Source organism: Scyliorhinus torazame, chromosome 11 (genome assembly GCF_047496885.1).
Source record: "Scyliorhinus torazame isolate Kashiwa2021f chromosome 11, sScyTor2.1, whole genome shotgun sequence".
NCBI lineage: Eukaryota > Metazoa > Chordata > Chondrichthyes > Carcharhiniformes > Scyliorhinidae > Scyliorhinus > Scyliorhinus torazame.
Window position 1 is genome coordinate 110,709,285 of NC_092717.1, and position 12,965 is coordinate 110,722,249.

The 12,965-nt window shown below is 46.2% G+C and overlaps 1 protein-coding gene across 2 annotated transcripts in view; it reads right to left on the reverse strand.

Moving 5' to 3' along the window:
• The window catches only part of prex2 (phosphatidylinositol-3,4,5-trisphosphate-dependent Rac exchange factor 2), an 825,781-nt gene that overhangs the window by 283,399 nt on the left and 529,417 nt on the right, over positions 1 to 12,965 (reverse strand). For both annotated transcript variants that reach the window (XM_072467618.1, XM_072467617.1), the window contains exon 26: positions 2,783 to 2,962. In XM_072467618.1, the coding sequence (XP_072323719.1) occupies positions 2,783 to 2,962 (180 nt within the window). The remainder of the gene's footprint in view (positions 1 to 2,782; positions 2,963 to 12,965) is intronic.

The window sequence follows — 12,965 nt, forward strand, 5'->3', positions numbered from 1 at the left end:
ATCATCTGACTGACGCCTAACACAAAATATAATTTATCTCGGTATTTGCTTAAATCTGATATTGTGACACATTTCTGTAATCAGTATTCTTTCGTGATTATTGCGATCTCCAGATTGTTACCACTCATTGTTTTGACTGGTACCTTACCGTAGAAATTGCTTTATCTTTTGATGTTTTCTCTTATGGTTAAATGGTTCAATCAAGCAAACAAACACAGTTCTCAAAACATTATGTTAAAGGGTTTCATCATTGAGTCTTCTTTTTAGCAATCAATTTATGATTAATTTAATAGTTTTGTATTTTGATTTGCTTTCCCTCCCTGTAGCTTTGTTGAGTGCTGTTAGCAGCATCAAGGGCATTGCATTGAACATAAGTGGAATATGTTCAAGAACAATTAGTAGAATCGCTGAGGTGCTTTGAGCTTTGTTTTCAATGCTGTTGTTGATTCAGTTCACCAATATGATGTGGGTAGGTGATTCTACTCCAGGTTAGCTCTAATCTGAAGTAATCAACATTCAATTCTGGAGTACAGGTAGAATTCCGATATAAATGCCAAATACATTTGTACTGTATTACTCTTTAGGCAGGCGTCAATCCATTAAAAATAAGCATGTTGTTGCCTGCCTAAATTAGCACAGAGGAAACAAAATAAGTAGATTAAGAGTTTGCGACTAACTGAAAAATATAGCCTATGCTGATAGCATTTCTAACTAAAGGCTTTGAATTGCTGTCAGTGCACTATTGATGAGTTAACTGAGTGTTAATTTTGGTTTTGCAGCATTAATGAACATGTCCGCTAGCCCCCATTACTATTTCCTACTTCATATGGTGGTCCAATGCCAAGGAACTGCTAAAAAATATATTTTCATACTGCATAGTGAACTAACCATAAAATAACAGTATCATAGGGCGGAGCTTTCCCAAAATGGCAGAGCTGCGTGAAACACGCTGGCTTCACAGACGCCTTTTCTCACCTGATTAAACAGCATTCTGTGTAATTTAAAGTGCTGGAAGGATCACACAGCCCATAGAGGGGGGCAGGGCCTAAACACGCTGGCAAAGCTGGGATTCTGAGATCAGGCCACCATTTTTAAAGTGTGCCCCAATTCCAAAGTTCCATGTAAGGACCTCCCCCCCCTGCATGGAGATCGGGACCCCAGCCCCCATGGGGATCAGGACCCCACTCCCCCAAAGCATTGGGGCAAAGCCCTCTCCCATCCCACCCCATGCTGTCATCGGGGCTCTCCCCTCTCTCCCTCCGCCCACATAAGGGAACACCTTCCACAAGTGGAGGAGGGTTACCATCTCCTCCGCCGGAGCCCCTTTCACTGCCCTTTCATGTGCCCACTTGGCACTACACCCTGGCTCTGGGGGGTGGGGAGAATACGTTGTGAGCAGACGATACAGCATAAAGCCGTTTGATTACATTAAAATTTATTCAAATTCATGGAAATGAGGTTCACGCCCTTCCTTGGCGTGAACCTGATCACGTCACCAGTGGGAAGGAGGAAGATCTCAAATCTAGATCTCACCAGTGCAAATCCCAATTGGTCCTCTCATGATATTTAATCGTATTTGCCATAATGGTATTTGCACTCGAGATTAATGGGGCTGCTACATCTTGCCCAGTATTCCTGATAACTGGAAGCCAATTGTGGTTAGACTGCATCAATGTACAGTTTTGGTCTCCTTATTTAACAAAGGATGCAATTGCATTAGAGGCAATTTAGACAAAGTTTACTTCACTGATTCTTGGCATGAAAGGGTTATATTATGAGAAAATGTTGTGCAAATTATGCCTATACACATTGGCATGTAGGAGAATGAGAGGTGATCTTATTGAAACACAAGATCCTGAAAGCACTTGACTCGATGTTGAGAGGATGTTTCCTCTTGGTAGAGTCGCTCCTTGTGGGAGTGCCTAGAACTAGAACACACTAGTTTAAATATAAGAGATGTCATTGTGGAGAATTTTCTTTCCTCAAATAATCGTTAGTATGTAGAATTCCCTTCCCAAAGAGTGGTTGGGGCTGAATTATTGAATATATTCAAGGTTGAGTTAGACAGATTTTTGATGAACAAGAAAAATAAGGATTATGGGGACAGACAGGAAAGTAGAGGTAAGGCAGCAATCAGGTTATCCATGATCTTATTGAATGGTGGGGCAGGCTTGAGGGGTCAAATGGCCTACTCTTGCTCCAAATTCTTCTGTTCTGTATTATGAGCTATTTAAGCAGCTGAAATAGCACTATGTTGATTGAGAAATGGAGCATAGCAGAGTAATAAAAGTGAAGTTTACTGGCTTAATGATGGAAGGAGTCAGGAGGAAGGTGGCCACATGGTGTGAGATTAAGGGCCTCTCCTCACACCCCTAAAAAAAGGACATACAATGCAGCGCCCACAAGAGGGGTTGGCAGGAAAACTGCATGCAGTGTCCAGGAGTCACAGAAGCTGGCGGGACAACAAGGAGATATCAGACCTCTCAAGACTATGGCAAGCCACTTTCAATATCCACAATATTATTCTGTTTGGAGGACAATAAAGCTTTGGTTATTGGGGACCCCTAAAAATACCGAAGCAGGCAGTGAGAGGCTCAATATAACCAAGTCAGGACGTAAAGTACAGCAGCAGGCATAAATAAAAACTTGCAACTATGACCATAATAAATGCTTTTAAGGAAAGCTGCAGTAATAAATGTATTTCTTCTCAACATCTCTAAATTCATTTTAAACTGAATATTCAGTACATCTACATTACAGAGTAATTTAAAACATATTATACCTATAAGAATCCCTGTTGCTTATTGTATCATGACCTGAATCCTCTTGGTCATCTCCAGTTACCACAAAACATACTTTTTTGCTGTTGCGTTCTGCCTTGTCAGGGTCATTCTCCCCTGTTATTAGCGACTCAGTCATTTTGGTCTCTGGTGTAGTTGGATGCGTTATTGATGAAAGGAGGCTATAACATGGGAAATAAAATAAGTAATTCAGAATGGTTAGGATTTTTCACTGAACAAAATAATACAGAAAGTTCACCACTGCTAACGGAAAAGCCATGGGGTGGATTTTAATCTGTAGGAACGTGTGGGTTTGGAGCAGAGTGGGGTACGGGGGGGGGGGGGGGGGGGAGGGGAGGGCGGGGGGGAAAGAATGTTAAAACAGGTGACTAAAACAGCATGTCCATTCCAACAACTTCTGTATTTTATTGCAGCATGTTCGGCTGCGTTCTGCAATTCCCTCGGGAGAGGCAAGTTGTCAGTCGGTCAATAAGACCAATATTTCAACACACTTTTAACTTTAGCGTCATATCCATGGTTTCCCCCAGTTTCTTAAACCATGTCAGTGAAAGGAAGGTGAGAACACAGCTGTAATTGGTGTTTTTTTTGCCTGTTTGTGGGAAATGGTTTGTTCACAGAACTTTTGCTGAGGGGAAAACATTTACTTTTTGAAGCTTTCTTTTGGCACGTTTGAAGTGTCGTGGATCATATCAACGACATATTGTCATGTGAGAGTACCTTTAAGAAATGGGTGTTTTAAGAAATGTACCTTTAAGAAATGGGTGTTTATCAGTGATGTCAGAGTGTGGGTGGAGCTGGGCTGTCTGTCAGCTTTTTACTTTTGTTTTAGGCTGTTTGCCGCAGGGTGTGTTTTAGTTTCGTTTTCAGAGCTGGATAGCTGCAGTCACAGCCAGAAGGTGTATTAGAGTCTATCTCTGTAATCTAAAAACTGTAAATCAATCCTTTGGTGATCTAAAACTAATAACTGCTCTCAGTAGTGTCTTTAACCTGATGTGCTTCTGTTTAAAGGTTGTTTTAAAGTCTTATGGATGTTGAAAGGACAGCTTAAGGATTACTTAGTGTTGTATTCTTTGGGGTTGTATTTGAATTAATGGTTGCTAAGATGTTCACTATATGTTTTAAAAAGGTTAACTGGAGTTCATAGAATAAACATGGTTTTGCTTTAAAAAATACTTTGTTTTTTCCGACTTCCGGGTGCGGCTATGCAGAGCTAGGTCGCATATTCGGCAGCTCCTGCTTGGAACGGACTTTTGGGCTCTTTTACAGGGCCCCCACGGCATTTGTTTGACATTTCCCGGTGTGGGAAGAAGGCTGCAATATTCCCCCGACAGTGTCCCCCAGGAAGGGTATGTCTCTTGGTTGCCAGACACACGCAGAAACAGTAAAAGATTTGGCTGCAACTGCAGGATAAACAGGGCCTCTTCCAGCATGCAGGCGGGGAAATGGCAAGCTTAAAGCTGCAAGCTGACCTGAGGGCCTGTATCAAAAGTGAATTCTAGCAGCAGAGGGAACAACTGTGAAAAGACCTCATCAAGGCCACTGAAGGGACTTCCGGTTGCGGTGATGCCTCGCTAGCCGCACGCTTCGGCGGCTCCAGCTCCGACGGACCTTCGGGCTCTTTTAAGAGCCCCAACGGGGAATTTTTCGACGACGCAACCCGGTGTGGGGCGTGTGAGAAGGGAGTCCCCCCCAAACGAAGGAGGAAAAAACCGGCGGCGGCGGCTGCAGCGCGAGGAATCGTCGACCAAAGGGTCAGAAAGAGAGAAGTACAAGATGGCGGCGGAGAAAGCGCAGGCGACATGGGGGCCTGAGCATGAAATTGTGAGACGGTGCGTGGAGCTGCTGAAGAGGGAGGTGCTGACCCCGTTGCTACAGGCAATTGAGGGGCTCAAGGAGACATTAAAGACCCAGGAGACAGAGCTCCGTGTGGTGGAGCAGAAGGCGACAGATATTGAGGACGAGATCCTGGGCCTGGCGGTTAAGACACAGACGCACGAGGCACTTCATAAAAAGTGTACTGAAAGGATCGAAGCCCTAGAAAATGGAGCGCGAAGGAAGAACCTTCGGATACTGGGTCTCCCTGAGGGTGTGGAAGGAGTGGACTGTGGAGCGTACGCAAGTACGATGCTGAGCTCACTGATGGGTGCTGAGGCCCCTACGGGCCCCTTGGAGGTGGAGTGGGCAAATCGGATTCCGGCGAGAAGACCAAAAGCGGGAGAACCACCCAGGGCGATAATCGTGCGATTTTACCGCCTTAAGGATAGAGAAGAGGTCCTGAGATGGGCTAAAAAGGTGCGGAGTAGCAGATGGGAGAATGCAGTGGTACGGGTATACCAGGATTGGAGTGCGGAGGTGGCGAGAAGGAGGGCGAGCTTCAACCGAGCCAAAGAGGTGTTGCATAAAAGGAAGGTGAAGTTCGGGATGCTGCAGCCGGCAAGACTATGGGTCACGTATCAGGAGAGACACCATTATTTCGAGACGGCGGAGGAAGCATGGACCTTCATCAAAGAAGAGAAATTGGATCGGAACTGAGGGACTGATGCTGCAGGAAATGTTATTGTTAATGTTACGATGGAAGTTAATTGAGAAGTAAACAGGGAAGGGGGGGAGACATTGGGGAAATGTGGGCGCCGGTGAGGGGGGAAAGACGGGACATAGTTGGAGAATGGGGAAGAGGAGGGGGAGGGGAAAGGGAGCTGCGCCATAAGAGGCGGGTCAGGTAAAGGGATGTTCCCGCACCAGAAAGAATAAGGCGGGAAGACAGGCGCAAGGCGGATGGGAGTTCCCCACATGGGGGGGGTCGAGGAGTGAGCAGGAGTAGCCGGGGTCAGTTGAAGTCAGCTGACTTACGGAAGTAATATGGGGGGAGCAATCATGCTAGAAAGAGATCTAGCGGGGAGGGGGAGAGGGAGGGGGAGGGGGGGGGACAACTGGGTTGCTGCTGCGGAAATCCAAAAGGAAATGGCTAAAGAGTGGGTGGGCGGGGATGGTGTGCGACGCTGGGGGAGCGAGCGGGAGCGCGGAGGCGGGATATGGGACTGGCCTAGAGAAGGTAATGGCTAGTCGACACGGGAGGGGGGCAGGTAGCCCCCTAGTGAGGCTGATCACGTGGAACGTGAGAGGCCTGAACGGACCGATAAAAAGGGCCAGAGTGCTCGCGCATTTGAAAGGACTAAGGGCAGACGTGGTTATGCTCCAAGAGACGCACCTAAAGGTGGCGGACCAAGTTAGGCTAAGGAAAGGATGGGTGGGACAGGTGTTCCACTCAGGACTGGACGCAAAGAATAGAGGGGTGGCCATTTTGGTGGGGAAACAGGTCGCATTTGAAGCAAAGAACATCGTAGCAGATAGCGGAGGTAGATATGTAATGGTGAGTGGCAGGCTGGAGGGAATGGAGGTCGTGTTGGTTAACGTGTATGCCCCAAACTGGGACGATGCGGGATTTATGAGACGGATGCTGGGGCGTATACCGGACCTGGAGGTAGGAAACTTGATTTTAGGAGGGGACTTTAATACGGTGCTGGACCCGGGGCTAGATAGATCCAGCTCAAGGACTGGAAGAAGGCCGGCAGCGGCCAAGGTACTTAAGGGGTTTATGGACCAAATGGGGGGAGTGGATCCATGGCGATTTCTTAGACCTAGGGCTAGGGAGTTTTCCTTCTTCTCCCATGTCCATAAAGTGTACTCCCGGATAGATTTTTTTGTTTTGGGAAGGTCGTTGATCTCTAGGGTGGAAGAAGCTGAGTACTCAGCCATAGCGGTTTCGGATCATGCCCCACATTGGGTGGACCTGGAATTAGGAGAGGAAAGGGAGCAGAGAACACTCTGGCGATTAGATGTGGGACTGATGGCGGATGAGGGAGTGTGTGCAAGAGTGCGGGGGTGTATTGAGAGATATCTGGAGGTCAATGATGACGGCGAGGTCCCTGTGGGAGTGGTATGGGAAGCACTAAAAGCGGTGGTCAGAGGAGAGCTGATCTCCATTGGGGCCCACAAAAGGAAAACAGAGGCCAAGGAAAGGGAAAGATTACTGGGGGAGATTTTAAGGGTGGATAGGGAATTTGCAGAGACCCCGGAGGAGGAATTGTACAGGGAGAGGAGACGACTCCAGACGGAATTTGACCTTCTGACCACCAGAAAGGCGGAGGTACTGTGGAGGAAGGCACAGGGGAGGAGGTATGAATATGGGGAAAAGGCGAGTCGCCTGTTGGCTCATCAATTGCGAAAGAGGGCAGCAGCGAGGGAGATAGGAGGAATTAGAGACGAAAGGGGAGACACGGTGCGAAGGGCAGGAAAGATAAATGAGGTGTTCAAGACCTTCTATGAGGAACTGTATAGGTCTCAACCCCCAGAGGGAGAGGAGGGGATGCGGCAGTTCCTGGACCAATTGAGGTTCCCGAAAGTGGAGGAGCGGGGGGTGGTAGGCCTGGGGGCACCGATTGGGGTGGACGAGGTTATTAAGGGACTGGGAAGCATGCAAGCAGGGAAGGCCCCAGGACCAGACGGGTTCCCGGTGGAGTATTACAGAAAATATATGGACTTGTTGGCCCCGTTGATGGTGAGGACGTTCAATGAGGCCAGGAAAGGGGGGACTCTACCCCCGATGATGTCGGAGGCGACGATATCGTTAATTTTGAAGAGGGATAAAGATCCGTTGCAGTGCGGGTCCTATAGACCCATTTCATTGTTGAACGTGGACGTCAAATTGTTGGCAAAGGTACTGGCATCGAGGATAGAGGACTGTGTCCCGGGGGTGGTGCACGAAGACCAGACAGGGTTCGTAAAAGGGAGACAACTGAATGTTAACGTGCGACGATTATTAGGGGTGATAATGATGCCCCCAGTGGAGGGGGAGGCAGAGATAGTGGTGGCAATGGACGCAGAGAAGGCATTTGATAGGGTGGAGTGGGAGTATTTATGGGAAGTGTTAAGGAGGTTTGGGTTTGGGAACGGGTTTATTAGCTGGGTTAGACTTCTTTATGGGGCTCCAACGGCAAGCGTAGTTACAGGTCGACATAGATCGGAGTATTTCCGACTATATAGGGGAACAAGACAGGGATGCCCGCTGTCTCCATTGTTGTTCGCGTTGGCAATTGAACCTCTGGCCATGGCGTTGAGAGACTCCAGGAAATGGAGAGGGGTGATTAGAGGGGGAGAAGAACACCGAGTCTCGTTATATGCGGATGACCTATTGTTATACGTGTCGGACCCAGCGGGGGGAATGATAGAGGTTATGCGAATTTTGAGGGGGTTCGGGGATTTCTCGGGGTATAGGCTAAACATGGGGAAGAGTGAATTATTTGTGATACATCCAGGGGACCAGAGTAGAGAGATAGAAGGCTTGCCTCTAAGGAAAGTGGAAAGAAACTTCCGATACCTGGGGATTCAGATCGCTAGGAGCTGGGGAACCTTGCACAGACTTAATCTGACACGGTTGGTAGAACAAATGGAGGAGGACTTCAAGAGGTGGGACATGCAGCCTCTATCGCTGGCGGGCAGGGTGCAAGCAATTAAGATGATGGTCCTCCCGAGGTTCTTATTTGTATTTCAATGTCTCCCTATACTAATCACTAAGACCTTTTTTAATAAAATAGACAGGAGCATCACGAGCTTCGTGTGGGCAGGGAAAGTTCCGAGAGTAAGGAGGGGGTTCCTTCAGCGTAGTAGGGACAGAGGAGGATTGGCACTACCGAACTTGGGCGATTACTATTGGGCCGCCAATGTGGCAATGATACGTAAATGGATGATGGAGGGTGAGGGAGCGGCGTGGGAAAGACTGGAGAGAAAGTCCTGTAAAGGGACGAGTTTAGAGGCGCTGGTGACGGCGCCGCTACCGATCTCACCTAAAAAGTTTACCACGAACCCGGTGGTGGCGGCAACATTGAATATCTGGGGACAGTGGAGGCGACAGAGAGGGGTGCGGGGAGCCCTGGTGGGGTCCCCAATCAGGAACAACCATAGGTTCGCCCCAGGAAGAATGGATGGAGGATTTCAGAGCTGGTTCCAGTTGGGAATTAGGAGGGTGGGAGATTTATTTATAGATGGGACTTTTGCGAGCTTGGGAGCATTGGAGGAAAAGTATAAGTTGCCCCGGGGAAATTTCTTGAGATATATGCAGGTGAGGGCATTCACTAGACAACAGGTGAGGGAATTTCCGTTGCTCCCGACACAGGGGATACAGGACAGGGTGCTTTCAGGGGTGTGGGTCGGAGAGGGCAAGGTGTCAGAGATTTACCGAGAGATGAGGGAAGAGGGGGAGGAGTCGGTGGGCGAACTAAAAGGAAAGTGGGAAGAACTAGGGGAGGAGATAGAGGAGGGTATGTGGGCTGATGCCCTAAGCAGGGTAAATTCCTCTTCCTCATGCGCCAGGCTTAGCCTGATTCAATTTAAGGTGCTACATAGAGCACACATAACGGGAGCAAGATTGAGCAGGTTCTTTGGAGTGGAGGACAAATGTGGGAGGTGTGGCGGGAGCCCGGCAAACCACGCACATATGTTTTGGGCATGCCCGGCACTGGAAGGGTATTGGAAGGGAGTGACGGGAGTGATTTCGCGGGTGGTGAAGGCCCGGGTCAAACCAGGCTGGGGGTTAGCTCTATTTGGAGTTGCGGAAGAGCCGGGAGTGCAGGAGGCGAAAGAGGCCGACGTTGTGGCCTTTGCGTCCCTAGTAGCCCGGCGCAGGATCCTACTTATGTGGAAGGAGGCGAAACCCCCCGGACTGGAGGCCTGGGTAAATGATATGGCGGGGTTCATTAAACTGGAGCAGATAAAGTTTGCCCTGAGTGGATCGGCTCAAGGGTTCACCAGGCGGTGGCAGCCATTTCTCGACTACCTAGGGGAACGTTAGAGGGAAGACAGATGACCAGCAGCAGCAACCCAGGGGGAGGGGGGGTGGGGGGGGGAGGGGGGGGGGTTTAGTTTAGGTCAAAGATAAAGGGGTTTTGTTACTTGTGTATTGTTTAAAATTTCTGTATTGTTATTGTTGCGTTTGCTTTGTAAGAGGGGAAAAATTGTTGTTTGGGAAAAAATTTTCAATAAAACATTTATAAAAAAAAAAAAAAAATACTTTTCCATTTCTTCTGTACCATACCTGTAGAGTGGGCCGTGTGCTCTCCATAACACAATCTATTAAAAGTTGTGAGTCAGGTGAACTCCATGATACACTTTGGGGTTCTCTATACCCTGGCCCATAACAAATTGGGGGCTCGAGGGCGATAAAAGTCTATCTATTGGATTGGCTTAGTGAACTTAAAGATGGTGAGGGGTGATCATATTGTGGGTGCTTTTCAGGTGTGTTATTTTAGTTTAAGTAGGGAGTGTGTTGTAGACAATGGCTCTTTCAGAGACTCTGAAGTTTTGGGGGATGGAGACGGTCACACGCAGTATCTTACGGACAGAGACTAAAAGCAGACTGTTAGATTTGGCAAAAACATTGCAGTTAACATTACCTGACAAAATGCGAAAGATGAGGTAATTATGGCGGTGGCTGAGCATTTAAAGTTGCCTGAGATACAGTTTGACTCATTGAAAATGGCAAAAAATCAGTTACAAATGCAACATGAGAAAGAATTAAAGCAGCTCGAATATGAAAGATAGGAAAAAGAAAACGAGAGGGAAGAAAGGAGAAAAGAAAGAATAGTCCTAGCAGAACAAAAAGAAAGAGAAATGGAGATACAGATCAGGGAAAAAGATAAAGAGAGAGAGTTTGAACTTCAGTAAATGGCCATGAAACATGACAGTCAGTTAAAATTGGCAGACGTAAAGGGAAACGTACAGTTGAATGATAGTGATGAGGATAGTGAGAAAGAGCGTCAAAGTCGAAGGCTTGGTGGGAATTCTATTTAAATACGTCCAAGCATTGCCAACGTTTGATGAGAAGGAGGTAGAAGCCTTTTTCATTTCATTAGAGAAGGTGGCTAAACAAATGAAATGGCCACAGGACATGTGGGTATTACTGATTCAAACAAAGCTGATAGGTAGGGCTAGTGAAGTGTTTGCATCACTACCGGAGGAGGTATCTGGGACGTATGAGGAGGTGAAAAAATCCATCTTGGGTGCACATGAACTAGTGCCTGAAGCCTACAGACAAAGGTTTAGAAATTTAAGGAAAGAATTTGGTCAAACATACATGGAGTTTGAAACGATCAAACAGAGTAATTTTGATAGGTGGATAAGGGCTTTGAAAATAGACCAAACGTATGAAGCTCTCAGAGAAATTATACTTATGGAGGAGTTTAAAAATTCAATTCCTGATGTAGTGAGATCTCATGTGGAAGAACAGAGGGTTAAAACTGCGAGGTTAGCAGCAGAAATGGCAGATGATTATGAATTAGTTCATAAATCAAAGCTTGGTTTCCGACATCAGTTTGAGCCTGTGAGGGATAGAAACTGGGGACATGACAAATACTCAAGTGATAAAGGTAAAGGTGATCTGATGGGAGATAATAAGGAGAGTGTACCTCAGACTAAAGAAGAAATCCAGGACAGTGGAAAAGAAATGAAAAATTTCAAATGTTTTCACTGTAATAAATTAGGCCATGTAAAGTCACAGTTTTGGTGGTTGAAGAAAAGCACTGGGAAGGTTGATGTGGTAAAATAGGATAAGACAGTGGGGTTTGTTAAAGTGGTAAAGGAAAGCCCAAGTGAAGTAAAGGAGGTGCAAAAGATTGTACAGCCTGATCAAGAGGTGATTGATAAGAAGGTGCCAGATGTCTTTAAAGAATTTACTTATGTAGGTAAAGTTTACTCATGTGTATCAGGAGGAGCAGGTAAAGAAGTCACAATTTTAAGAGATACGGGAGTTAGTCAATCTTTAATGGTAAGAGATGAAGAGTTATGTAGTTTGGGAAGAATGTTGCCAGAAAAGGTGGTAATATGTGGAATTCAGGGTGAGAGGAGTAGTGTTACATTATATAAGGTAAGGTTGGAAAGTCCAGTGAAGAGGTGAAGTGATAATAGGAGTAATAAAGAAATTATCTTGTCCAGGAATACAGTTTATCTTGGGTAATGATATAGCTGGCTCGCAGGTGGGAGTGATGCCATCTGTGTTAAGTAATGGGTTAAGAGACATTGCAATTAGTTGTCTCATTTATGTTCAGTATCCATTAATTGACACTGATATGTAAAGGAGCTTCGGGTGGCCTCTGTCAGGTGATGTATAGTTAGAGTTTTGTGCAAAGGCTGTGAGGTGATGTATAGTTAGAGTTTTGTGCAAAGGCTGTTGGAATGAAATAAATGTGTATTTGTGAAAAAGGAACAGAACTTTAGGCTCTTCATATCACAGCAACTAAAATGTCTAACAATTGGTAGCAGAGGATGGTTGCTGTGTAAATGTGAAAGATACAACTTTTCCAGATCAAACCAAGGAGTGAGTGAGAAAGAAAAAAAAAGGGATATATGGCTGAACCGAGGATAAAGATGGCTGGATATGACTATCCTCCCTTATTTTCTGAAAGGGAATCGTACGACCAATGGAGAAGTGCAGTAGTTATGTGGACTAAGGTAACTGCTTTGGGAAAGAGAAAACAAGGTATGGCATTGGCTCTTTCTCTACCATATGGCAGTAAAATCCGAAACAAAGTGCTTTCTGAGCTGGAATTGGAAGAGTTAGACTCAGAAGAAGGTCTGGAGACTTTATTACATTATATGGATAAGATTTATAAGAAAGATGACTTGTTAAGTGCGTATGAAGCATGGTCGGATTTTGATAAGTTCCGGAAAATGGAGGATATCTCCATGGAAGACTATATAATGGAATTTGGCAGACTATATAAAAGGCTGCAGAAACACAATCTGGAATTTCCACAGTCTGTGTTGGCCTTTAAATTACTTGACTGTGCTAGAGTGAGCAACATGGATAGGCTCCTGGTTTTGACAGGAGTTCAGTTTACTGATAAGGATACCTTATTCGAACAGATGACAAAAGCTTTACAAAAGTTTCTGGGGAAACATTCGATTCCGATGACTCTGATGACCCAAATAGGTCAGCCTGCAATAAGCCAGAATATGGAAGATACACTACTAACAGGATGGCAAAATCGTATGGCTACAAACAGGGCTGAAGACTACAGAAGGAGACCGAGACAAGGAAATTATGAAGACAGAAACCCAGTTAGGACCTACAATAGGAAGATGAACCCCAGAAACGCACGGGGCATGGTAAAT